Source organism: Lactuca sativa, chromosome 5, assembly GCF_002870075.4.
Source record: "Lactuca sativa cultivar Salinas chromosome 5, Lsat_Salinas_v11, whole genome shotgun sequence".
Lineage (NCBI taxonomy): Eukaryota > Viridiplantae > Streptophyta > Magnoliopsida > Asterales > Asteraceae > Lactuca > Lactuca sativa.
The window spans coordinates 7,357,114-7,383,003 of record NC_056627.2 but is presented as its reverse complement, the minus strand read 5'-3'; the positions used below and the strand labels follow the sequence as shown (position 1 = coordinate 7,383,003).

At 37.5% G+C, this 25,890-nt stretch overlaps 3 protein-coding genes across 7 annotated transcripts; all 3 read right to left on the bottom strand.

Annotated features, from left to right (window-relative positions):
• Positions 1-12,932: 12,932 nt before the first annotated feature.
• On the bottom strand, positions 12,933-16,268 carry LOC122198198 (uncharacterized). The gene has a single exon (XM_042902364.2). The coding sequence runs from the start codon at positions 15,965-15,967 to the stop codon at positions 13,667-13,669; it is 2,301 nt and encodes a 766-aa protein (XP_042758298.1). The 5' UTR covers positions 15,968-16,268; the 3' UTR covers positions 12,933-13,666.
• Positions 16,269-16,417: 149 nt separating this feature from the next.
• On the bottom strand, positions 16,418-20,278 carry LOC111883578 (OVARIAN TUMOR DOMAIN-containing deubiquitinating enzyme 2). 5 transcript variants are annotated; one of them, XM_023879904.3, is made up of 9 exons: positions 20,059-20,278; positions 19,492-19,579; positions 19,359-19,404; positions 19,112-19,220; positions 18,190-18,281; positions 18,021-18,083; positions 16,897-17,018; positions 16,716-16,791; positions 16,418-16,624 (listed from the first exon to the last, which is right to left on the bottom strand). In XM_023879904.3, the coding sequence occupies exons 2-9, from the start codon at positions 19,554-19,556 to the stop codon at positions 16,568-16,570; spliced, it is 630 nt and encodes a 209-aa protein (XP_023735672.1). In that variant the 5' UTR covers positions 19,557-19,579; positions 20,059-20,278; the 3' UTR covers positions 16,418-16,567. The 5 variants fall into 5 exon arrangements, with proteins under 5 accessions (XP_023735672.1, XP_023735668.1, XP_023735670.1 ...); XM_023879900.3 differs by having other exon boundaries at positions 19,492-19,607; positions 20,059-20,277; XM_023879902.3 differs by lacking the exon at positions 20,059-20,278 and adding an exon at positions 19,746-20,049 and having other exon boundaries at positions 19,492-19,607.
• A 3,548-nt stretch (positions 20,279-23,826) lies between these two features.
• On the bottom strand, positions 23,827-25,269 carry LOC111883579 (reactive Intermediate Deaminase A, chloroplastic). Its single transcript, XM_023879906.2, has 6 exons — positions 24,971-25,269; positions 24,571-24,686; positions 24,415-24,459; positions 24,270-24,343; positions 24,139-24,188; positions 23,827-24,008 (listed from the first exon to the last, which is right to left on the bottom strand). The coding sequence occupies exons 1-6, from the start codon at positions 25,167-25,169 to the stop codon at positions 23,914-23,916; spliced, it is 579 nt and encodes a 192-aa protein (XP_023735674.1). The 5' UTR covers positions 25,170-25,269; the 3' UTR covers positions 23,827-23,913.
• Between the last annotated feature and the right edge of the window lie 621 nt (positions 25,270-25,890).

Genomic DNA, 25,890 nt, shown 5'->3' with positions numbered 1-25,890 from the left:
ATTTGAAGGCTTGGAGAGAAATAAACTTTAAATTTGCAAGATGCGGGAGTTTATTCAAGCATACGTAGATTTTTAATCGGGAGAGTGCACGAGCTTTGGAGGATTTGGAGAGGTCAAATTGGGCTTAAAATGAAGAAAAACTTGAAGAAAATGGGCTAGGAGGTGATTGGATTCGATATGGGCTAGTGGGATATGCTTTGGAGGCCCAAAATCTCAAAGAAGCCCATGTCAGGCACCACCCGCGCAACCCACCCGCGCAGCAGCACGCGGGTCGCGCAAGGCTCTGCACGGGTAATTTCGGAAATCCATTTGGAAGGCTATTTGAGGAAGGTTGGTGCTCATCTTTTGGAGACTCTTGGACATCCGACTTTTGGAGATTCTCTCTGGGGTTTTGAAGACTTTTGAAGGCCAAGAACACTTGAAGAACATCATATTTTTACATCTTGATTCTTGCTTAATGTTTGGTACAATTTTCTCTAACTTTGTTTCTTTGGGTTTAGCCATGCTTGGCTAAACTAATCTTGGTTGACTTTTGGTTAATCCTTTGAACTTTTGTTGAATGTTGAAGAATCCATGAACATGTTCTTAAATCTTTATGGGAATGTTTTGTGTTTTAACATCTTATCACTACTTGTATGTTTTAGTTCATGAGTTTAAATGTGTTTGTGGTGATTAGTTGGCTAATTTCTTGATTAAGTAAAGGATCCTCAAATTAGCAAGCAACAAATGATTTTTGTGTTGTTTTTGCTTCACACAATCATAAAAACATTTCCTCCAACATGGTGGTGAAAGCATTTGACCCCTCTTGGATTTGGTGACTTTTTGGTTCTTAATGCTAGTTGACTTTCACTAATTACATGCTATTTGGAATTAGTGACTTTGACTAAGGAAATTGTTATGAGCTTCTCTAGCCATTTCAACAATTAAGAAAAGTCTAGGTAATCTCAAGCTCCTTGGATTACTATAGCCAAATTAAGGATTTAAATCAAAGTATTGCACCATTGGATTCTAATGATATGTTCATCAAAAGTCAAAGTGAGGAAACTTTAAGTCAACCATCTCTCCCTTATTGATTTTATATCAAACTCTTATTTTTGTTGCATTTGTCTATTTAAATCATAGTTAATTCTAGTTTGTTTCAAGTATTTCAAAACACCAAAACCCCCCATTTTATTTTTATTGTCATTTTACAAGTATTTTTACAAAGAGACTTTTCATAGAGTTATAAATTGAACCAATCCCCGTGGATTCGATCCCTTTACCACTATACACTATTTTAGTGTGTAATATTTAGGGTTATTATTTGTGTTGGCCTCGACAACCACCAAATTTTTGACGCCGTTGCCGGGGATTGGTTTTGATTTAATCAGTTTGTTTCTCTATGCCTACATCTCATTGTGCAGGTACTCTAATTTAAAACCCCGAAATTAAAAAAAAGTATGATTTGGAAATGAACACTCCTTGCACCGAAGACCAACTTTCTGAGCTAGCTCAGTTAGTTATGATGATTGAAAGTAACCAAAGTGTGCAGCCCACACCTCTTCTTTGTGATTTTTGCGCCCAAAATGGACATCATTCCGACATGTGTCCATATTTACAAGGAAAATGGGAAGAAGTGCAAGATAAGAGAAGCTATTACCGGTCAAACCAATGGAGTTATGACAAGCCTCAACATGATCAATGGTGGGACAACAACCAAGTTTGGGAAAATAACCATTACCAAAACCCATACCAAACATGGGGAAATAACCAATACCAACCAACTCCACTGTTCCAAGAACCCTATCTTTACCCTCCTCAACAAACTGAAACGCCAAGCATGTCCTTAGAGGACATTGTGAAAAGCATTGCCACTTCTACCCAAATTTTCCAGGAAACAACTCAAGCTAGCCTCAAAAGCTTAGAGCAACAAATAACACAAATTGCTCAATCATTGAGTATAGTGGAAGCTCAACACAAATTACCATCTCAAGAGAACCCATGTCATAACGCATGTTGCATTCCTTTGAAAGATGAGAAAACTTTTGATGCCCCAAGAGTGTTATATGAAGAAGAGGAAGAAGAAGTAGAAGTGGAAGAAGTTGTCAAAGAGGAAGAAGAAATTGAGAATGTTGTCAATGAAACTGTAAACGAAGTAATAGGGGTTAACGAAAGAGATATTGAGCCACCCACTACCAATGAGAAACTAACTCTAGTGGCAGAACAACCACAAGATCCGGAAACGATAAATCTGCCGGACCCTTCAAAGGATACCTATCCCGAGAAAGAAGACGCCCAACCGGTCACCTACTCAACCACCATTTCAAAGAGGGAAGAGTTGGTCACCTTAATGAACAAGTATAAGAAAGAATATGGTTGGATGATTGCTATTATCAAAGGTCTGAGTCCGGTATGGTTCTCCCGTAAAAAGAAAGTCAAATACAAGAAAAAAGTCCCAATGGAGGTGTGGAAATTAAAAAATGCAGACACGGGGCAAATTTGTAAGGTTAATGGACATCGATTGAATCCATTCAATGAAGGTTTTGATTCAAATGTCCAAGATGTCGTCCATTTGGACGCCCCAAAGTGTTAAAGTGAATTTTGGAGGCGTCTCGCCAAAGACGTTAAAGAAGGGCATTTTTGGAAAGCATTGTGCTTTCGTGTTTTTAATTTGAATAAATGAGTTTTGAAGATGTTTTTTGGGATTCAAAAGAGTTGTTTTTGAAGAAATCAAGAGTTTCTAGGTGTTTGGGGCCTTCCAAAGCAAGAACGGGTGAAAAACGAAGAAAAATGAAGCAAAAATGAAGATCAGGATCAGGAGGTTGCGCGACGCGCGTGCTGTTGCGCGGGTGGGTTGCGCGGCCATGTGTGATGAAGCGACATTGGCCCAAGACTTAACTGCAAGGTCTGCGCGACCCGCGTGCTACTCTGCGCGACCCGCGCACTGTGCTGGGCAATTTGGGCTATTTTTGGCTATTATTTGACCAGGTGTTGACCAAAGGTTTTAATGAGTTGACCTTTTGACTTTTTGTGACCAAAATTGACCGAAATTGACCCTTTTTGACCCATAGATTAAAATGTTCAGCTTCCCTTCTTCTTCATTTAATCATCTTGACCTCCCACTCCATTCCTCTTATATAACCTTCCAGCAACCACCTCGCCGGAAAATTCAAGATTGTTGGAATTCTACCGGTCGTAATTTCACGAAATCATCGCCACAGACATCTCCCGTCATCCAATCCTCCGATTTAGGTCATTTCTGCCCTTACCTTAAGCATTGAGGACAATGCTCGTTCTTAAGCTTGGGGTGGGGCATTTCTTTTTCCTTTATTTTTTTCATGCATTTTTAGTTAGGTTGCATATCATTTTAGTTTTAGGCAAATTCGAGTTCATTTTTTTTATAAAATTCCAAAAAGATTTTATTTTCTTCTTTTCTACTTTCTATTTTTTTGCATAACATTTAGCTTAGGGAATTAGCATTCATGCATTTTTGTTGTCTGTTTATTCTCACCCCTGGATGCCTTGGAATAGGTTCACAGTTATTGTATCATTATTGGTCCAGGATCTTGTTGTTATCTCACCCATCGAACCGGGACCATTAGCTGCAGTTTGGGATCTCATACTTGGGATCAGATGCTGGTAGCTTAAAGGGGTAAGTGATCATGGACAGGTAGTTTTCATGAAGAATTATGCATACAATACTAATGACTATAGGATATACTATAGCAATGGATGTCTTAGCCTTGCGATCACTACCGCCGAGAGGATCACACTTGATCATGTTTGAACCGTTAGGATGAAGCACTAGTGCTTGTCCCCGAGTAGAATCCATATCCGGTCTCTTTACATCACCATATCTTTTTGCGATTTTCTTAGGATTTTAGAGAAGTCTTTTAGTCCGCATGTGGACATTTTCATTATTTTTGAAAAAAAAAATTCACAAATTTGAAAAGGAGCTTACATTATATCTTTATGCTCCACACATGGTCATTTTCTCGCTTAGACCATTCGGATTATATTACTACCCTTTCGGTTCCACTTACACATTTTAGGAACCAAATTTTGAGTCAAAGGGTTGTTATTACATTACCTTCAAGTATGGTATAAAAAAAAAACAAAAAACAAAAAAACAAAAAACAAAAAAAAGGGGGGCAGGCAAATTCCCAGCTGCAGAAATCTGAGAAGGGTGACCGGTTCAATTATTGAACTAAATTTTCCAACATTTTGGTCACCCGACGTTTGATATTCATTTATTTAGGTATGTTTTATTGTATATAGATCGAGTTGTTTTTCGCAAATTGGTGATGTTAGGGAGACTGTCGAGTCAGATACTACGGGAGGTTTGGGCCAACACCAAGTGAACCGATTTCTACAACGGTGCCCGAGCGATTAAACCTAGTTACACATGAGAGAAACCGGCAAACGTGAGATCAGAGTGTACACTTAAAGAAGAGCTCCACCCGAGCCCATCCAGCTGCTTTCTCCCTACTACAGATATTCTTCATTGTATGCATGTTCCATTGAGGCTGCGACTGCTCATCCCTCCTTACTCACCTAAAGGAGTTATCCTGGCTGTGGTTTATGGTACCATTGTCATCGGATGAAAAATTCGTGAGGTAATAGCAGGATCAATTTTGACCATGCTGACTAACGGTGATCAGGTTCTGCGGCTCTATCCATTCTTTTTATTTTCTCTAGGATAGTTTATATCCCAAGTTCATTTTAGTCTTGTCTTACTTGAGGACAAGTAAGGTTTAAGCTTGGGGTGATTTGATAGTTAGTTTTGTTTACTTCTTTTTAGAGTTTATTTTAGCATATTTCATTCATAATTTAGATAATTTCCATGCATATTTTCCATTTTGTTATTTTATGACTATTTCGGGTACTTTCGAATCTTGTGAGCATAATTACAGGTTTTCGGGTCTAGCGGAGCGGGAGTGTTCGGGACGTATGGGAAGCGATGAGATTTGGTAGACAAAAATGATGTTAGGCTTGGTGATTGTGGAGATTATGCATGGAGCGAGCTTGATGGTTATTTGAAGGCTTGGAGAGAAATAAACTTTAAATTTGCAAGATGCGGGAGTTTATTCAAGCATACGTAGATTTTTAATCGGGAGAGTGCACGAGCTTTGGAGGATTTGGAGAGGTCAAATTGGGCTTAAAATGAAGAAAAACTTGAAGAAAATGGGCTAGGAGGTGATTGGATTCGATATGGGCTAGTGGGATATGCTTTGGAGGCCCAAAATCTCAAAGAAGCCCATGTCAGGCACCACCCGCGCAACCCACCCGCGCAGCAGCACGCGGGTCGCGCAAGGCTCTGCACGGGTAATTTCGGAAATCCATTTGGAAGGCTATTTGAGGAAGGTTGGTGCTCATCTTTTGGAGACTCTTGGACATCCGACTTTTGGAGATTCTCTCTGGGGTTTTGAAGACTTTTGAAGGCCAAGAACACTTGAAGAACATCATATTTTTACATCTTGATTCTTGCTTAATGTTTGGTACAATTTTCTCTAACTTTGTTTCTTTGGGTTTAGCCATGCTTGGCTAAACTAATCTTGGTTGACTTTTGGTTAATCCTTTGAACTTTTGTTGAATGTTGAAGAATCCATGAACATGTTCTTAAATCTTTATGGGAATGTTTTGTGTTTTAACATCTTATCACTACTTGTATGTTTTAGTTCATGAGTTTAAATGTGTTTGTGGTGATTAGTTGGCTAATTTCTTGATTAAGTAAAGGATCCTCAAATTAGCAAGCAACAAATGATTTTTGTGTTGTTTTTGCTTCACACAATCATAAAAACATTTCCTCCAACATGGTGGTGAAAGCATTTGACCCCTCTTGGATTTGGTGACTTTTTGGTTCTTAATGCTAGTTGACTTTCACTAATTACATGCTATTTGGAATTAGTGACTTTGACTAAGGAAATTGTTATGAGCTTCTCTAGCCATTTCAACAATTAAGAAAAGTCTAGGTAATCTCAAGCTCCTTGGATTACTATAGCCAAATTAAGGATTTAAATCAAAGTATTGCACCATTGGATTCTAATGATATGTTCATCAAAAGTCAAAGTGAGGAAACTTTAAGTCAACCATCTCTCCCTTATTGATTTTATATCAAACTCTTATTTTTGTTGCATTTGTCTATTTAAATCATAGTTAATTCTAGTTTGTTTCAAGTATTTCAAAACACCAAAACCCCCCATTTTATTTTTATTGTCATTTTACAAGTATTTTTACAAAGAGACTTTTCATAGAGTTATAAATTGAACCAATCCCCGTGGATTCGATCCCTTTACCACTATACACTATTTTAGTGTGTAATATTTAGGGTTATTATTTGTGTTGGCCTCGACAACCACCAAATTTTTGGCGCCGTTGCCGGGGATTGGTTTTGATTTAATCAGTTTGTTTCTCTATGCCTACATCTCATTGTGCAGGTACTCTAATTTAAAACCCCGAAATTAAAAAAAAGTATGATTTGGAAATGAACACTCCTTGCACCGAAGACCAACTTTCTGAGCTAGCTCAGTTAGTTATGATGATTGAAAGTAACCAAAGTGTGCAGCCCACACCTCTTCTTTGTGATTTTTGCGCCCAAAATGGACATCATTCCGACATGTGTCCATATTTACAAGGAAAATGGGAAGAAGTGCAAGATAAGAGAAGCTATTACCGGTCAAACCAATGGAGTTATGACAAGCCTCAACATGATCAATGGTGGGACAACAACCAAGTTTGGGAAAATAACCATTACCAAAACCCATACCAAACATGGGGAAATAACCAATACCAACCAACTCCACTGTTCCAAGAACCCTATCTTTACCCTCCTCAACAAACTGAAACGCCAAGCATGTCCTTAGAGGACATTGTGAAAAGCATTGCCACTTCTACCCAAATTTTCCAGGAAACAACTCAAGCTAGCCTCAAAAGCTTAGAGCAACAAATAACACAAATTGCTCAATCATTGAGTATAGTGGAAGCTCAACACAAATTACCATCTCAAGAGAACCCATGTCATAACGCATGTTGCATTCCTTTGAAAGATGAGAAAACTTTTGATGCCCCAAGAGTGTTATATGAAGAAGAGGAAGAAGAAGTAGAAGTGGAAGAAGTTGTCAAAGAGGAAGAAGAAATTGAGAATGTTGTCAATGAAACTGTAAACGAAGTAATAGGGGTTAACGAAAGAGATATTGAGCCACCCACTACCAATGAGAAACTAACTCTAGTGGCAGAACAACCACAAGATCCGGAAACGATAAATCTGCCGGACCCTTCAAAGGATACCTATCCCGAGAAAGAAGACGCCCAACCGGTCACCTACTCAACCACCATTTCAAAGAGGGAAGAGTTGGTCACCTTAATGAACAAGTATAAGAAAGAATATGGTTGGATGATTGCTATTATCAAAGGTCTGAGTCCGGTATGGTTCTCCCGTAAAAAGAAAGTCAAATACAAGAAAAAAGTCCCAATGGAGGTGTGGAAATTAAAAAATGCAGACACGGGGCAAATTTGTAAGGTTAATGGACATCGATTGAATCCATTCAATGAAGGTTTTGATTCAAATGTCCAAGATGTCGTCCATTTGGACGCCCCAAAGTGTTAAAGTGAATTTTGGAGGCGTCTCGCCAAAGACGTTAAAGAAGGGCATTTTTGGAAAGCATTGTGCTTTCGTGTTTTTAATTTGAATAAATGAGTTTTGAAGATGTTTTTTGGGATTCAAAAGAGTTGTTTTTGAAGAAATCAAGAGTTTCTAGGTGTTTGGGGCCTTCCAAAGCAAGAACGGGTGAAAAACGAAGAAAAATGAAGCAAAAATGAAGATCAGGATCAGGAGGTTGCGCGACGCGCGTGCTGTTGCGCGGGTGGGTTGCGCGGCCATGTGTGATGAAGCGACATTGGCCCAAGACTTAACTGCAAGGTCTGCGCGACCCGCGTGCTACTCTGCGCGACCCGCGCACTGTGCTGGGCAATTTGGGCTATTTTTGGCTATTATTTGACCAGGTGTTGACCAAAGGTTTTAATGAGTTGACCTTTTGACTTTTTGTGACCAAAATTGACCGAAATTGACCCTTTTTGACCCATAGATTAAAATGTTCAGCTTCCCTTCTTCTTCATTTAATCATCTTGACCTCCCACTCCATTCCTCTTATATAACCTTCCAGCAACCACCTCGCCGGAAAATTCAAGATTGTTGGAATTCTACCGGTCGTAATTTCACGAAATCATCGCCACAGACATCTCCCGTCATCCAATCCTCCGATTTAGGTCATTTCTGCCCTTACCTTAAGCATTGAGGACAATGCTCGTTCTTAAGCTTGGGGTGGGGCATTTCTTTTTCCTTTATTTTTTTCATGCATTTTTAGTTAGGTTGCATATCATTTTAGTTTTAGGCAAATTCGAGTTCATTTTTTTTATAAAATTCCAAAAAGATTTTATTTTCTTCTTTTCTACTTTCTATTTTTTTGCATAACATTTAGCTTAGGGAATTAGCATTCATGCATTTTTGTTGTCTGTTTATTCTCACCCCTGGATGCCTTGGAATAGGTTCACAGTTATTGTATCATTATTGGTCCAGGATCTTGTTGTTATCTCACCCATCGAACCGGGACCATTAGCTGCAGTTTGGGATCTCATACTTGGGATCAGATGCTGGTAGCTTAAAGGGGTAAGTGATCATGGACAGGTAGTTTTCATGAAGAATTATGCATACAATACTAATGACTATAGGATATACTATAGCAATGGATGTCTTAGCCTTGCGATCACTACCGCCGAGAGGATCACACTTGATCATGTTTGAACCGTTAGGATGAAGCACTAGTGCTTGTCCCCGAGTAGAATCCATATCCGGTCTCTTTACATCACCATATCTTTTTGCGATTTTCTTAGGATTTTAGAGAAGTCTTTTAGTCCGCATGTGGACATTTTCATTATTTTTGAAAAAAAAAAATTCACAAATTTGAAAAGGAGCTTACATTATATCTTTATGCTCCACACATGGTCATTTTCTCGCTTAGACCATTCGGATTATATTACTACCCTTTCGGTTCCACTTACACATTTTAGGAACCAAATTTTGAGTCAAAGGGTTGTTATTACATTACCTTCAAGTATGGTATAAAAAAAAACAAAAAACAAAAAAAAGGGGGCAGGCAAATTCCCAGCTGCAGAAATCTGAGAAGGGTGACCGGTTCAATTATTGAACTAAATTTTCCAACATTTTGGTCACCCGACGTTTAATATTCATTTATTTAGGTATGTTTTATTGTATATAGATCGAGTTGTTTTTCGCAAATTGGTGATGTTAGGGAGACTGTCGAGTCAGATACTACGGGAGGTTTGGGCCAACACCAAGTGAACCGATTTCTACAACGGTGCCCGAGCGATTAAACCTAGTTACACATGAGAGAAACCGGCAAACGTGAGATCAGAGTGTACACTTAAAGAAGAGCTCCACCTGAGCCCATCCAGCTGCTTTCTCCCTACTACAGATATTCTTCATTGTATGCATGTTCCATTGAGGCTGCGACTGCTCATCCCTCCTTACTCACCTAAAGGAGTTATCCTGGCTGTGGTTTATGGTACCATTGTCATCGGATGAAAAAATCGTGAGGTAATAGCAGGATCAATTTTGACCATGTTGACTAACGGTGATCAGGTTCTGCGGCTCTATCCATTCTTTTTATTTTCTCTAGGATAGTTTATATCCCAAGTTCATTTTAGTCTTGTCTTACTTGAGGACAAGTAAGGTTTAAGCTTGGGGTGATTTGATAGTTAGTTTTGTTTACTTCTTTTTAGAGTTTATTTTAGCATATTTCATTCATAATTTAGATAATTTCCATGCATATTTTCCATTTTGTTATTTTATGACTATTTCGGGTACTTTCGAATCTTGTGAGCATAATTACAGGTTTTCGGGTCTAGCGGAGCGGGAGTGTTCGGGACGTATGGGAAGCGATGAGATTTGGTAGACAAAAATGATGTTAGGCTTGGTGATTGTGGAGATTATGCATGGAGCGAGCTTGATGGTTATTTGAAGGCTTGGAGAGAAATAAACTTTAAATTTGCAAGATGCGGGAGTTTATTCAAGCATACGTAGATTTTTAATCGGGAGAGTGCACGAGCTTTGGAGGATTTGGAGAGGTCAAATTGGGCTTAAAATGAAGAAAAACTTGAAGAAAATGGGCTAGGAGGTGATTGGATTCGATATGGGCTAGTGGGATATGCTTTGGAGGCCCAAAATCTCAAAGAAGCCCATGTCAGGCACCACCCGCGCAGCAGCACGCGGGTCGCACAAGGCTCTGCACGGGTAATTTCGGAAATCCATTTGGAAGGCTATTTGAGGAAGGTTGGTGCTCATCTTTTGGAGACTCTTGGACATCCGACTTTTGGAGATTCTCTCTGGGGTTTTGAAGACTTTTGAAGGCCAAGAACACTTGAAGAACATCATATTTTTACATCTTGATTCTTGCTTAATGTTTGGTACAATTTTCTCTAACTTTGTTTCTTTGGGTTTAGCCATGCTTGGCTAAACTAATCTTGGTTGACTTTTGGTTAATCCTTTGAACTTTTGTTGAATGTTGAAGAATCCATGAACATGTTCTTAAATCTTTATGGGAATGTTTTGTGTTTTAACATCTTATCACTACTTGTATGTTTTAGTTCATGAGTTTAAATGTGTTTGTGGTGATTAGTTGGCTAATTTCTTGATTAAGTAAAGGATCCTCAAATTAGCAAGCAACAAATGATTTTTGTGTTGTTTTTGCTTCACACAATCATAAAAACATTTCCTCCAACATGGTGGTGAAAGCATTTGACCCCTCTTGGATTTGGTGACTTTTTGGTTCTTAATGCTAGTTGACTTTCACTAATTACATGCTATTTGGAATTAGTGACTTTGACTAAGGAAATTGTTATGAGCTTCTCTAGCCATTTCAACAATTAAGAAAAGTCTAGGTAATCTCAAGCTCCTTGGATTACTATAGCCAAATTAAGGATTTAAATCAAAGTATTGCACCATTGGATTCTAATGATATGTTCATCAAAAGTCAAAGTGAGGAAACTTTAAGTCAACCATCTCTCCCTTATTGATTTTATATCAAACTCTTATTTTTGTTGCATTTGTCTATTTAAATCATAGTTAATTCTAGTTTGTTTCAAGTATTTCAAAACACCAAAACCCCCCATTTTATTTTTATTGTCATTTTACAAGTATTTTTACAAAGAGACTTTTCATAGAGTTATAAATTGAACCAATCCCCGTGGATTCGATCCCTTTACCACTATACACTATTTTAGTGTGTAATATTTAGGGTTATTATTTGTGTTGGCCTCGACAACCACCAGTGTCCTTGGGCCTATCAATACCAACCTCCCAAACTTGAACCTTGCCCTCAAGGTTAAATTCTGGAAATTGGAGGTTGATCTTGTCGAAATCCTCCCAGGTAGCTTCAGCTTCAGAGAATCCCTTCCATTGAATCAAAACTTCCTTGCCATGGTCCTTTCCCTTTCCGCACCTGACCCTTCGCAGCGACATTGGTTGAAGGATTAATTCCAGGTCATCTGTGAGCTGTGAGGGAAGTTCATTACTGATGTTAGGCTCGCCTTAAGCGCACCTTAGCTGGGATACATGGAACACCGGGTGGATAGTAGTGGTAGGGGGTAATGCCAATTTGTAGGCGACTTTTCCAATTCTTTGAGAGATCAAATAGGGCCCATAATAACGTGGGGATAGTTTTTCAAACCTTCTTTTCGCCAGGCTCTGCTGCCTGTAAGGTCGCAGTTTCAAATAAACTCGATCGCCTTCTTTGTATTCCACCTTTGATCTGTGCTTGTTTGCTTGCAACGCCATTTTTTGTTGGGCCCTCATTAGGTTAACCCGGAGATCATCTAAAATGGCATCCCAATCCTCCAGTAGCTTGTCAATAGCATCCATGTTAGTTTGTTGCCCTTCATAGCGAAGTATGGGTGGTGGGTCTCGACCGTAAAGGGCTTTGAAAGGAGTGGATTTGATCGAGGAGTGGTATGAGGTATTGTACCAAAGTTCAGCCCATGCCAACCAACTTGCCCAACTCTTAGATTTTTCGGAGCAAAAACACCTTAAATAAGTTTCAAGACAGCGGTTTACCACCTCAGATTGTCCGTCTGTTTGAGGGTGGTACGCTGTGCTTCTTTTCAGTTGAACCCCATGAAGGCGGAACATTTCCTTCCATAATTGGCTCACAAAAATTCTGTCCCTGTCACTGATTATAGATGAGGGAAAACCATGTAGTTTCACAATTTCATTAATGAACACATTTGCCACTTGGGATGCTGTGAACGGATGTTTAAGTGGGATAAAGTGGGCATATTTAGTTAGTCTATCCACCACCACCCATATGGTGTCCCATCCCCCCGATTTGGGGAGCCCCTCAATGAAATCCATTGTGATTTCATCCCAGGTCTGAGCTGGTAAGGGAATTGGTTGTAACAGCCCTGCAGGAGAAGTGGTGAGGGCCTTATGGGTTTGGCAAATGTCGCATTTCTTTACATATTCGATAATGGAGGCCCGCATTCCTTGCCAAAAGATCTCAGCAGCCGCCCTCATGTATGTTTTCTTTTCACCCGCATGTCCACCAATAGGAGAATCATGATACATAGCCATGATTTTAGGTAAAACTGTAGAAGATGAGGGTATTACTAGCCTTCCCTTGAACAGCAAATTGCCCTGATATGTTGAGAACCCCTTGTGAGCATTAGTATTTTGATCCAAATCTGCCTTGACATTTTTTATGAAGTCATCCTTGTCAATTTCTTCCTTCAGCTGGTCCCAAAATTGCCAGACCCCAATCGTGATTGTATTACAGTGAAGAGGAGTTTCCTTTCGAGAGAGAGCATCCGCCACACGGTTGCTGGCTCCAGGCCGGTACTGGATATCAAAGTCGAAGCCCATGAGCTTCGAGATCCATTTATGATAATCACTCCCCACCATTCTTTGTTCCAATATGTATTTGAGGCTTAGTTGGTCAGTGCGGACCACAAATTTTCGACCCATCAGGTAAGGTCGCCATTTGAGGACTGCCATGACTATCGCCATGAGCTCCTTTTCATAAATTGATTTCAAACATGCCTGTACCCCTAAGGTAGAGTTGTAGTAAGCAATGGGGCGGTGGTCTTGCATCAATACGGCCCCTAAAGCATAACCCGAAGCATCCGTTTCCACTATGAAGACTTTGTTGAAATCTGGCATCGCCAAGACAGGAACAGTGGTCATGGCATGTTTGAGTTGTGGGAAGGCCTTATGGGCTTCTTCATTCCATCCAAACTTATCCTTCTTCAATTGATCCGTGAGTGGCTTGGCGATGGTGGCGTATCCCCTCACGAACTTCCTGTAATAACCCGTGAGTCCCAAAAATCCTCGCAATCCTTTGATGTTCGTAGGAGTGGGCCAATCTTGCATGGCTTGTATCTTATTGGCCTCCGCTGAGACTCCTTCAGCCGATACCTCATGCCCCAAATACGTTAGTTTCTGCCTCCCAAACTCGCATTTCTTGAAATTAACAACCAACTGATGTTCCTTCAATTTCTGAAAAGCCATTACTACATGTTCTCGGTGGAGCTCCTCAGTCGGGCTATATATCAGGATGTCATCTAAGAAGACTAGAATGAACTTTCGAAGATAAGGCCAAAACACATCATTCATTAGAGCCTAAAAAGTGGCCGGGGCGTTGGTGAGGCCAAAGGGCATTACCTTGAACTCGTAATGCCCGTCATGTGTACGAAAAGCGGTTTTGGAGACGTCTTCAGCTCGCAAGCGTATTTGATGATACCCAGACTTCAGGTCCAACTTGCTAAAAATAGTCGAACCCTGCAACTCATCAAGCAGCTCGTCAATCACAAGGATAAGAAATTTATCGGGGACGGTAGCCCGGTTCAAAGCCCGGTAGTCTACGCAAAACCTCCAAGAACCATCTTTTTTCTTTACTAGGATTACTGGGCTAGAATAAGGACTGTTGCTTGGCTGTATCACACCAGCTTGCAACATTTCCTTTATCATCTTCTCTATTTCATCTTTCTGATAGTGTGGGTATCTATAGGGTCTAACACTTATCGGAGTTGTTCCCTCCTTGATGATGATTTGGTGTTCCCTGATTCTTGGTGGTGGCAACCCGATGGGATCTCGAAAAAGACATTCGAATTCTTGAACAACCTGTTGTAAAAAACTAGGGATGGGGTTGGTAACCTTGGGTTCTTCTTCCACGTTACTCAGCTCAACCAACACCCCATTCCCCTCCTTCCCCAAGGTTTTCGTCATGGCTTTTAGCGAAATTAGAGATTTTCCCAAGGATTTGTCCCCTTCAATCCTAGCCTTCCTTCCTCCTATGTCGAATTCCATAGTCTGTTCCTTCCAGTTCGTCTTAGTCATCCCCAACGTTTCCAGCCACTGCATCCCTAAAATAACATCGGAGCTGCCCAGTCTCAGGGGGAGGAAATCCTCTTTAATGTCGAGTTCCTTGAGGTGGAGCAAGACTCCTTTGCAGACTCCGGTGCCTTTCTCGCAATCCCCAGTCCCCATTCGTATCCCATACGGCTCTGTTTCCTCAATGGGAAGGTCCAGTGTGGAGACCAGATGAGCTGCTATGAAATTATGGGTGGCCCCTGGATCAATTAGGGTTACCACGGGTTGATTTCCAATGACGCCCCTTACCTTCATCGTCTTGGGTGATGACAGCCCTGCCACAGAGTTTAGCGACACCTCAATCTCGGGGTTGACCTCCGTTGATACAAGGGTAGCAGGATCGATTTCGTCGGGGGTACCCTCTGGGTTCGCTTCTTCCTCATCCACGACGATCACATTAACTTGTGATTTGCAGACATGCCCTTTGAACCACCTTTCGTCGCAGCGGTAGCAAACGCCACGATTTCTCTTATCTTGGATCTGAGCTTCGGTCAAGGTGCGCTGGACACGAGGGTTACCTCCCGTTCTTTCTGGTTGCGGAAAAGTGATTGTGTGGGTCGAGTTTCCCCCTAAGACTCGTTTACCTGATTGGCTGCCCCGATTCCCTAAGGCTCCGAACCCGCTAGCAAATAAGGCACGATTCCTTGCTTCGATTTGTTGGGCTAACTCAATTGCATGGCCCAAATCTCTAGGAGTCCACAGCCGTAGCTCCGTTTTGATTTGATCTGATAGCCCATCGATGAAATTCCCTAACGCCACTCTCTCAGTCAAGCCTTCCAGCGGAGCCGATAACTCAATGAATCGCCGGACGTACTCCTCCGCCGTCCCCGTTTGTGTTAGGGCAGCCCACTGTTCGTACAAGTCGCCTCCCTGAATAGGGCGAAACCGATTCAGAAACACCTCCTTCATTTCTTCCCACGTACGCATCTCAGTTCGTTGGTTGGACCACCGATACCAGGCCAACGCATCACCGCTGAGGGCGAGGACAGCTGCTGTAATTTTCTCTTCATCCAGGAGTTGGTAAATGGCAAAGTAGCGTTCGGCCTGAAGAATCCATCCATCTGGATCCGTCCCATCAAAGGTCGGCATGTCAATCTTCCTATGCCTGAATTCGTATCTCTCTCCACCGGTGTTGTGGTTTGGTTGGTAAAGGGACCCAAACATAATCCCGCTTCCGCCAGGGCCTCCCTGACCTCCTCCCACTGGTATGGAGTGGCCTGGGCCGGAGCCGATGACTACAGAGCTGGTCGGTCCCTTGTTTTTGTTCATCGATTGACCAAAGGGAGTATTGGTACCTGAAAAGATGACTGGAGGTTGGCTTCTTTCTGCAGGTGCTCCGGACAGGGTATCCAGTTTCTCCAAAACCTTATCCATGGTTGATTGAAGCTCGTCTTGCCTTTGATTCGTTTTGTCCTGTCCTTGAAGAAGACTGTCCATCCTCAGCTTCATCTCTTGGATATCAGTTCCATGAGATTGAAGATATACTTGCATTAACCCCACTTGCTCTTCTACCTTCTTCACAACCACTCCTTCTTTGGAAGCTCCTCCCATTGGATCACAATGCTCTGATACCAATTGATACCTTCGACCTCAAATCTCACACAGAAAAAGAACACAGAAAGGAAATTGGATAGGTGCCCACAATTATAGAGGTGGGTGCTCTCCCAGGTTCATGAAGAACTTTTCATTAAACTTTTTGATAACCAAAAAACAAGGCTCTCCAAGACTATAAGTAAGGAACCCTTGGAGGCAAAAGGTACAACGACAAAAACTGCAACCACTATTCTGTCCCCCACAACATAGAGCGTGGGAGGAGCATAAACAAAAGGAGGAACTAACAGAAAAAATAAAAGATCATAAAAAACAAAAGACAATAGAGAACTTAAAGGGCCTGAATCAATAAGTCAAATTGGGCTGCTTTGGTTTGTTCTTCCTTCTGCTGAAAACGAATGTGTCCTTGGGCCTATCAGTTTTAAGTATATAAATAAAAACATCATCAAAGAAACCAACAATTGCAGTGCATATGATACAAAGTTTTACAACATTTTCTTAATCAACAACACAAACTTATTGGTACCAGACACTTGAAGAGTTGATTGATTTTAAAAAAAAAAAAAAAAAAAAAAAACAAAGAAAAGAAACTTGTTTTCTTCATTTATATTCTTGAAAGTTTACATGCCCTGTTGCTTGTGCATGTTCTACAGCTTCCTGTGCATTGTTAGAATACAAGAAGAGCAAAAAGTAAAGAACAGTTTTCATTAATTAACACAACCATTTGTTGTTTAAATGTTGGTTTTACCTTTTGACCAATGACACCAATTTGGCAAACCCCACAACGCAAGGTGAAGTTGGCAGTGTCTGTATAACTCCGTTTCCTATAAAGTACATGCAAAAAAAAAAAAAAAAAAATCAACAACTTTTGTTCTCTTTCTAAAACAAAGTAAAGTTTTATGAATGAATCCCACAACACATGTATGTACCTTTGTTGATCTTTTACAAGATTTAGAGCAAGTGATTCGTATGATCCAATGGTCCTAGTATCTGGATTTACACTAAAAATCGTCTGATCAAACTCTTCAGGAGCTCCATCCATAGGGGACATCTATTCATTCAACATTAATATTATAAAAAATATTCATTTCCCTAAAAATACAATGTTTATATGACTATAAATAAAGTATAAACACTACTTTTTCAACAAGGAAAGTTGATCCAAATGTATCGTTTGCTCTTTTCTTTTGGGTCCAGGAGTATCAATAATATGTGGATTTAATTCGCTTCTATCATTTTTCATTTCGTGGGTCCCAGCCATCATCATTTCTCCCCTCCCCACATTCAGAAAGTGGGACCAACAATCACATCTTTAAAATGTTAAATACAATATATATATATATATATATATATATATATATATATATATATATATATATATATATATATATATATATATTTTCATTAAGTTATTTCTGTAACAAAAATACACCACATAAAATAGAAGAAAATAAAAACATAATTATAATTCTTTAATTTTACATATAAGATACTAATATTTAAAATTAAAATATGATACTATTATGAACCCATAAGACAACTACTTTATGTCACGAAAATCATTTTACTTTAATCCGAAATAAATAAATAGAAAGTTAATCGTCATAAAAGATAATTTAGTAAAAACTGAAAATAGATCTTTTTAATAATCAACATAAAGACAAAATCAATCTCAGTTCATAAGATTTTTTAATTTACTGCCATTTACAAAAGGTATAACAAGTACCAAGTAACAGAAAACCATTAAATGAAAAAGATTATATTTTGAGTTTGCGAATCCTCAATCATAACTTTATGACATTTTTGGTATATTCAGCCACACATGGCAAATCGTGTTTAAGGCATTTCGTGTGTTTGTAACTTTCGTGGATTAAAAATACATAACTGTTTATTATTATAGACATAGTTAGAAAAAAAAAATCTAAAAGAAGGGATGATGAAGGGTAGGGAAATGTGTGGCTGAATGGATTAAGTCAAATCAAAAAGAAATCTTATGCATAAAGAATGTGACTAAAGAGAGAAAGTCAGGATAAATAGAGAATCGATCACATACAGCCAAAGCATCGTAGTGGAGTCCATCATATATCAACATAACTCTTTCAGGATACTTCTTTTCCTGTCAAATAATTATTATACTTAAAAGATGGATACATCTACAGGGATTTTAAAAATGAATAATAAAGAAAAAATATGATTATTTAAAAAGGTAATGCTAATCTAACCTGTCCATACAAGTCGCATCTTGATGTTTGTATATCATATGCTGCTATTTCACGTCCATAGAAATCCGCTAATATTGAAAGCTCTATCGCACCTTCATAACCATATCAAAAATCAAATTAAATTAAAATCCATAATACTGCCAAAGTAACTTAACTCCCCATTTTTCTTAACTTATAATGGAAAGAATAATGTTCAAATATATGTTTGAATACCAGCTATGATTATCATTAAATTATGTGCATTGTAACAAAGGAAGGAAATGCACATTATTAAGAAAAAAAAATAATGATATCATGAAATCCATGGATTTAATTAGGGTTATATTTCAAGCAAAGTTAGAAGGAAAGAAATCTTGAGTATCATATATGATTTGTATTTGTTTTTATGAATTAGCATGAGCTGGTTTAAGGGTTTACAAACACATGTCTTGGAGTCCTAAGGATGATATGAAAATCCATGGCACATCATATAGCATAAGTTGTGATTGTTTTTTAGAAATTGGATTCGGTATGTTATTCATTTGTGTTAGGTTTTTAGTCTATCTATCTAAATTCTAATTAAGCAAAAACAGCGTTTTAATCGACTTTTAAGACTGCAAAACTGAACTGAATTGTTAGGTCTAAGTTGAAGATATTAAATCTATACTTAAAACATGTCATAATCCATGAGCAAGTTTTCTTTCACCAATAATGAATCATCTTTTGTAGAAACTTTGCATGAGTTATGGTGAAACTTACAACCCATCATAGGTTTAACATGTTGCAATAAGATCTCAAAATGTTATTTTTATGCATGAAAGATGGTATGTATATTGAATTATTCGATTCGATGTGTAATGAAAACTGTTTATTCATGACAATAAAATAACTACACATTCCATAAATATAAGCATTGATAATGATTGCAAACATCCCATCATACCTCCCCATTTCTCCGGGTTAAGTATCCAAGAACAATATTCTTCGTTAGGTTTCCCAAGAAATGCTTCAGAATATTTTGTTGGATCACTGGCTACTGCAGCAGCTATAACCTTTAAAAATACAATCCAACCACAACATTCTTCATCAGATTTACCAATAATGTTTCTGATTTATCATCATCAGGATATACATGGCCAAGACAACATATATATGAAACAAATGAAAGAAAGGGTTGAATCTATTCTAACCTGTCTCAGTTCTGGAGCCTTCTTTTTGTCATGGTCCATGACATACCTACATACAAACAACCAAGAATGGAGTCAAGATCAATAAAGAAACAAGACTGAAAATAATAATAAAGTGTATGTTTTTGAGCTTCACCCAACAGCGTTGAAGAGGCAACTGTTATCTGAGGGAATTACACGTCTGACTATGCTACCTTCCATCTTATCTTGTTAGTAATATGCACCTGAAGGTATCAAATATTCAAATCGTACCTGATAATTCAACATTTTGATAATCAACAAAACAGCCAAAAATCACAATCTCCAGAAACTAAAGAACTTTATTCAAGTAACAAACCATCAAACAAGAAAGAAACTCAGGCAATAAAACAAACATATGGTGTGCACAACCTTTTCCTTGAACAATTGGGAACAAGATGATAAAACCCAATTTATATACTAACCCTAATCTTTCTTGACTACGATTAGAAGGAACTAAACCCGAATTTCTTTACGTTGTTGGGATTAGATGAATTGCGTGTTATGAAAAAGAATATACTTCAGCACACGCAATTTAGGTTTTCAATCAGCATCAGTTCATGCCGTCGCGAACATTGTAAATTGTAAAATCAACTAAAACCCATCAAAATACGACATTTAAAGACGAGGAAACACTATAAAACGATAGAAAAAGAGGGAATTCGGATCTGCGGAATTAGGGTACCTGCAATTTGCTTCAGAAGTGAAAGGAACAAATAGAGCAACACGAAAAGAATCTGATGATGGATATCACACCTTTAGAATTCAAGACACGATATTAAAAGTGATTATTAAAGTGAAAATACAGCAAATCAATATTTTCTTTCCAAGAAATACAAGAAAATTTTAAATCGTATCCTTTTGGGATCAGTGAAGGATTCGGTGAAACTGTAAAATTAGAAATGTTTTAAATTTATTTCGTCTTTAAATATGATTTTATGCCTCCGTGTCCAGAGTTCATCAGGGCATCGCCGATATACGTTACGGCTCATCTTTTTTTTTTTTTTTTTTTTTTTTTTTTTTTTTTTTTTTTTTTTTTTTTTTAATACTATTTCATTTTTCATCTACTATTCTTCTATTTTTTAAGTTTTATCCATCTTTGAAACTAATCTTTCAACTTTTCCTTTTTTGTTTTTTATTTCAAATAAATAAATTAAATATAAGCCTAATATTAAAAGTTTTTATAAATAATAGAGTAACTTACGGTTTACTCCCTATAGTTGGGTTGACTACATAGTCTCTCGCCTTCTAACAGTAAACTAAACCGCCTTCCGGTCACCTCAATATATTTCTCAATAGATTCGCTTGCCACAACGTGTGAATAGCCCCCGATATCTATAGAGAAAATGACTACTTTACCCATGTTTTGTCGCATTCATATTTTGTGTTTTTATCCATTTGTGTTTTTTGTATTTTAGTTATTTTTAGATTATTCTTACACCATAAACAAACTACAACAATTTTTCAAAATGGGGAGTAAAACATTATATGAGTGCAAACCATGTGTCTATGATTATGGGTGTGCCGGTTGCATGTGTGTATGTGTGGATGTGTGGGTGTATGAGATAGTATGGGTGTATGTGATATATAATACTATCTTTTAGTCTTAACTAGATCCTTTTAGTTGCTTTAGAGGGTCAATGTCATTTGTTGAAAGTTTTAAAAGAAAATAAATACATAAATTGGAGCAATCGTCAAAGATGGAAACAAAATTGGAGCAAACGTTATGAGAAACAAGTAACGATTATTGATCAAAAGGTAAAGGCTCAAATCGAAACCTAATCATTGCTAATGGAAGCAACGCCGAAACATGGGAAGTAAATTATTACTCAAACGAGAACGTAGTCGTTCATAAAGGCATCACCATGTTATCGACATTTATTTGATCAATCAGTTTATTACTAGAATTGCCTCGTGATATAGAAAGAAACAAGAGATTATTTCACTTTAGACCGAAAAAGAGCGAGACTCGTTAGAGGGATCACTGCCCTTGCTATATAGGTTGCAACACCACTCCTAGCGACCAGCGGGTCGTTATGTTCTGCTCGTCGATTCCTTGGCGAGAAGAGAGAGAAAGGGATGCAGGCTTCTTATTAGGTGAAGAGGGTTGGAGTGGATTGCAATTCAAATGCATTTGAATGAAATTAATTTTCCACGTGTCTTTGACCACCGAAATTAATTATAGTTATAATTTTCACCAACTTCTTCAATTAATAAAAAAAAACTTTTTTAGTTAATAAAATTCAAAATATTCAACTATAATTCAACTACTATAAATCAAACCACACACTTAACATTTCATACACACAAATATCATTATCTCTCTCACAAACACTCTCAATTAACCAAACAAAAATATCTACATCTACCAAAAAAAACCTTCAAAATTTTCATTACCACCATGTTATCTACCAATAGATAAAAATCAGAAATCGTATAAACTCGAGGGCAGTGATTCTCTATGTTTTACTCGTTATCTATTGCTTATAAACTTTATGATTATTGTTTATTTGCATATTTCTTTCATGATGTCTCGTTGTTTTTTTAGTTTCACTAAGCTAGTTGAGATGGACATTTTCTTTCAATTATTTACTAGAAATAACAATTCATAATAAGAATTCATTTAACCAAGAGATGTTGATACTCGTAATATCAGTCTCTTAGTTTGATCACGAATCTACCACCAACAATGTGATTGTATTTTGGTATTGGGTGGGCGATTCTAAACTGGTATCGGTGAGGTTTTGTAATGGTTTTAGGAAGTCTTTTTCGGGTTTCGGGGATCTTGAACATTTGGATTGAGCAAATTCATTAAACCATGATGTGTCAATACACATAAAATTCTCAAAAGATCTTAAAGAACTAGTTTGATTACGTGGTGAAATTGAGATAAAAGGTTGTGAATTGTGATTCATGGCTTTCTTCTCGAATGTTCAAAACTTGCTATATTTACCTTTATTTTAATTTCATTTTGACCCAAAATTTTACCTATGATAGTTAGGCTGTGTTTGGCGCGTCACAGCTAGCTGAAAAGCTAGCTTATTTTTCGAGCTTTTTTATGTTGTCGTGTTTGGTAAGCCAAAAATAGCTGATAAGCTAGCTTTTTGAAAAGCTACTTAGACTAGCTTTTTAGGAGCTTTATTTAAATTTTCCAAATACACCCCTTAATTAATTATAGAAACACATATTCTTACATGTCCTTTTATGTAATTTTATATATTTCAGCTAGCTTTTCAGCTAGTTTTACCAAACGTTATTTTTTATCAGCTAGCTTTTCAGCTATCAGCTAGCTTTTTATTTAACAGCTAACTTTTCAGCCATCAGCTAGTTTTTCAGCTAACAGCTAGCTTTTCAGCTAGTCCGCCAAACATAGCCTTAATATCTCGATGACGCATTTAAAATTTACAAATTGATTTAATGTTGAAGAAATCATATAAATCGGTGGAAAGTTATGCTCACGATTACACATGTAAAATTTACAAATTGGTTTGATTTCGAAGAAGTCATCTTACCCAATGTTTTAAAAACCGGTTTGAACCGGTTGGACCGGAAACCGGGGGAGGGAGCGATTCAACTATCACCGGTTTTACATTGATTTCTGAACCGGATTGAATCGGCCGGTTTTTAGAAAAAACCGGTTGAACCGGTCAAAATAAACCGGTTAATCCGAATAAAAACACATGAAAATTAATTATTTACATAATAAACTTTGGTATTTTTTTTCAAATATATTTAGTTTTCTCTAAATAAAAACATATATTAAATTTTATAAAGTTTTTTGATGTGGTTGTATTCATCTAAAACTATATTTCGTTTCGGTATTATTTTTTTTTTCTTTTTTAGCATATATGGATTGATGTAAAATACTAAAACTTATGGTTATGTATTATTTTAATGTATTTTGATTCATTTACAACTTATTTTTATGTGTATTTTTAATGTTTGAACTTGTAAACATCAAATTCATAATTTATATATGTATGTGTAGGAAAATAGAAAAAAACATGAAAAATATAGAAACCGGTTCACTCGACGGTTAAACCGGTTGAACCGGGAACCGGTCACCATACCGGTTCAACTAAAAAACCGGTTTTTAAAACATTGCTCTTACCATTCAAAACTCGTCAATAATTTAATTATTTTACAAATACTAATCAAACAAGGTTAGATGTTGGGAAAATAAGTTTGTAGTGTTTGACATTGAGTTGCTATTAGGTAGACAATCATTCGTGCTTTATCGTAAACTCCAAGGTATATCAATAAAAAAATTGCTAACTTTTATAAAGAAAAAGTCGATAAATATTTTGATTACGTAGTTTTCCCCTCATATATAGTTGTATAAACTAAAAATGGACAAAAAGATTGGTTGCCAAATTTTCCTGTTTTAACATGCTCGTAAAGCCTATCCTTATCACTTGTCCCTTTTTTGTCAGCTTAAAATTAAGTGTACATATTTTATTTGTTAATTGAATCCATTTTATTACATAAACCATTGTTTGGACAAAGTTCAATAGATTCTAAAGGGATTTCATGAAAGAAACTAAACCACTGCTATACATTCAATCTCAATCCTTGCATCTAATGGCAATGCTGCCACCTGATAAGTCGAACGTGCAGGTGCTGGTGCAGGGAAATCTGAAAAATACCATATAACAATTTTTTTTTTTTTTTTTTAAAACAGTCAAAAAAGTATAATGTTTTAATCACTAGAAAATAATATTAATAAACAATCTTTAATGTTAAGATGTATGTATAGTGAGCTCACATTTAGCATAGATCTCGTTCACCTTCTTGAAGTCTTTCAGATCTGCCAACCTGCCACCAAAGTAAACATCAAAAATTAGTCTTATACACATCCCCTTAAAGATGATGATGGATAAAAGCATGTTTACTTACATGATTGTGGTTTTAACCACGGAGGAATAGTTGGCGCCACTTGCTTTCAATATCTCTCCCATATTCTTGAGAACCTAAAAAATGGGTTGATCTGAATTATATTTACATCTCTATAGTCTATGCATTATGCAAATGGATAAATTACCTGCTCTGTTTGTTCTTCCACGGTGTCTGAGACAAACTTTCCACTCTACACAAGTACCAAAACATAATTATGAATACACCGGAATGGATTAAACAGTTAAAAGAGAGAGATTAAGAAAGCATTTGCAAATTGCAAATAGTGAAAAAGAATGTGAACCTCGGGAATAAGACCAAGGACACCGGATACAAATACTGTATTATTGGCCTTTATAGCTTGGGAATAGGGACCCAAAGCTGCTGGAGCCTTGTCTGTTTTAACAGCCTCCTTTATACCTGCATCCAAATATCCAAGATGTTTACTCAATAGTCAATACCCATTCTTCAATCCTTGCCTTGAAAAAGTGACAGTTTAATTCAACAAACACTTTAATTCACCCTTGAACTCGAAAAAGTGACAGTTTGAAGTCCAATATCAAAGCGTAGTTCCTTTTCTCAATGGAAAACTACCTAAATTTTTCTAACTGGAAAACTACTTCAATATTTCTCAATGACTCAAATGCATTGATAAACAAAAGAAATAGAATATTTCAATCAATCAGATATCAAACATTACTCACTAGCGTCAGTAGAAACGGCCAAGCAAGCAAAGGGCTTAGATCGGCGGGAGTAACACGGTATAGACGATCTCCGAATGGTTGAGCCCACAGATGAGCTGCATCTTAAGCCAGGAGAAACTGGAATACGGTGGCGGAGTCCGCCCATACCAATCGCCGGATCATTTAACGAAATCGCCAAGGCGGAAACGGAGGACGCCATTTTTTTCTTATCGCCGCCGCTCAGTGATAAAAGTCTAAAATGGTCAGCACTCAGCACTCAACAATGACATCGAGAGAGCTACAAAAAGTAGTCTGCTTGTAGTTTGGGCTTATGGTGGTTTTGGCCCAAAATGTCACAAAATTTCAAAGAATAAAAATCTGTTTTATATAGTTTGAAAACAAATTTGTCATGTGGATAATATGTATTTGCTATTGACGTTACGTTTGGTGTCCACATATTATATTTATTTCGAGCAAATAAATGGAAAAAACCACGAGGGCTCCACATGACAGATGTGGTATTTATGTATATGAAAGGGTTGAGTTTAAAAGAAAACGACATATAGTTTTTTTTTCTTCCTAAAAATATCTGCTATCCATAAGTTTTAACAAAAGGTTGACATACAACTTTTTTGATTAACATGCATTATCTTTGTCGTACATTTATAATTTATAAAATAAAGTATAAATGGCAGAATACAAAGTAATGGACAGATAATTTATAATATACCAACAACATTACTGAACGAATTTTAATCAATCGTGGAATCAATGGCCTCGAAGCAATTGATGACGATGATGAATTACGATGAGAAATCATTTGGATTAGTGAAATGTTTGGTTTCATATCAAAATCATGTTGTCAAATCTAGTCATACTTCTCTTTTACATATTAACACAATATATCTTATGACTATTATATACTAATGTCCTATCTATGT

Excerpts from the sequence above, each read along its gene's own strand:
- LOC122198198 (XM_042902364.2), bottom strand. The coding sequence starts at position 15,967 with ATGGGAGGAGCTTCCAAAGAAGGAGTGGTTGTGAAGAAGGTAGAAGAG.
- LOC111883578 (XM_023879904.3), bottom strand. The coding sequence starts at position 19,556 with ATGGAAGGTAGCATAGTCAGACGTGTAATTCCCTCAGATAACAGTTGC. Across the intron at positions 19,221-19,358 it reads AGGCTCCAGAACTGAGACAG|GTTATAGCTGCTGCAGTAGC; the intron begins GTTAGAATAGAT and ends GTATTTTTAAAG. Across the intron at positions 16,792-16,896 it reads CTTGTAAAAGATCAACAAAG|GAAACGGAGTTATACAGACA; the intron begins GTACATACATGT and ends TGTACTTTATAG.
- LOC111883579 (XM_023879906.2), bottom strand. The coding sequence starts at position 25,169 with ATGGCGTCCTCCGTTTCCGCCTTGGCGATTTCGTTAAATGATCCGGCG. Across the intron at positions 24,460-24,570 it reads TCCTTGGTCTTATTCCCGAG|AGTGGAAAGTTTGTCTCAGA; the intron begins GTTCACATTCTT and ends GTACTTGTGTAG. Across the intron at positions 24,009-24,138 it reads GAACGAGATCTATGCTAAAT|ATTTCCCTGCACCAGCACCT; the intron begins GTGAGCTCACTA and ends GGTATTTTTCAG.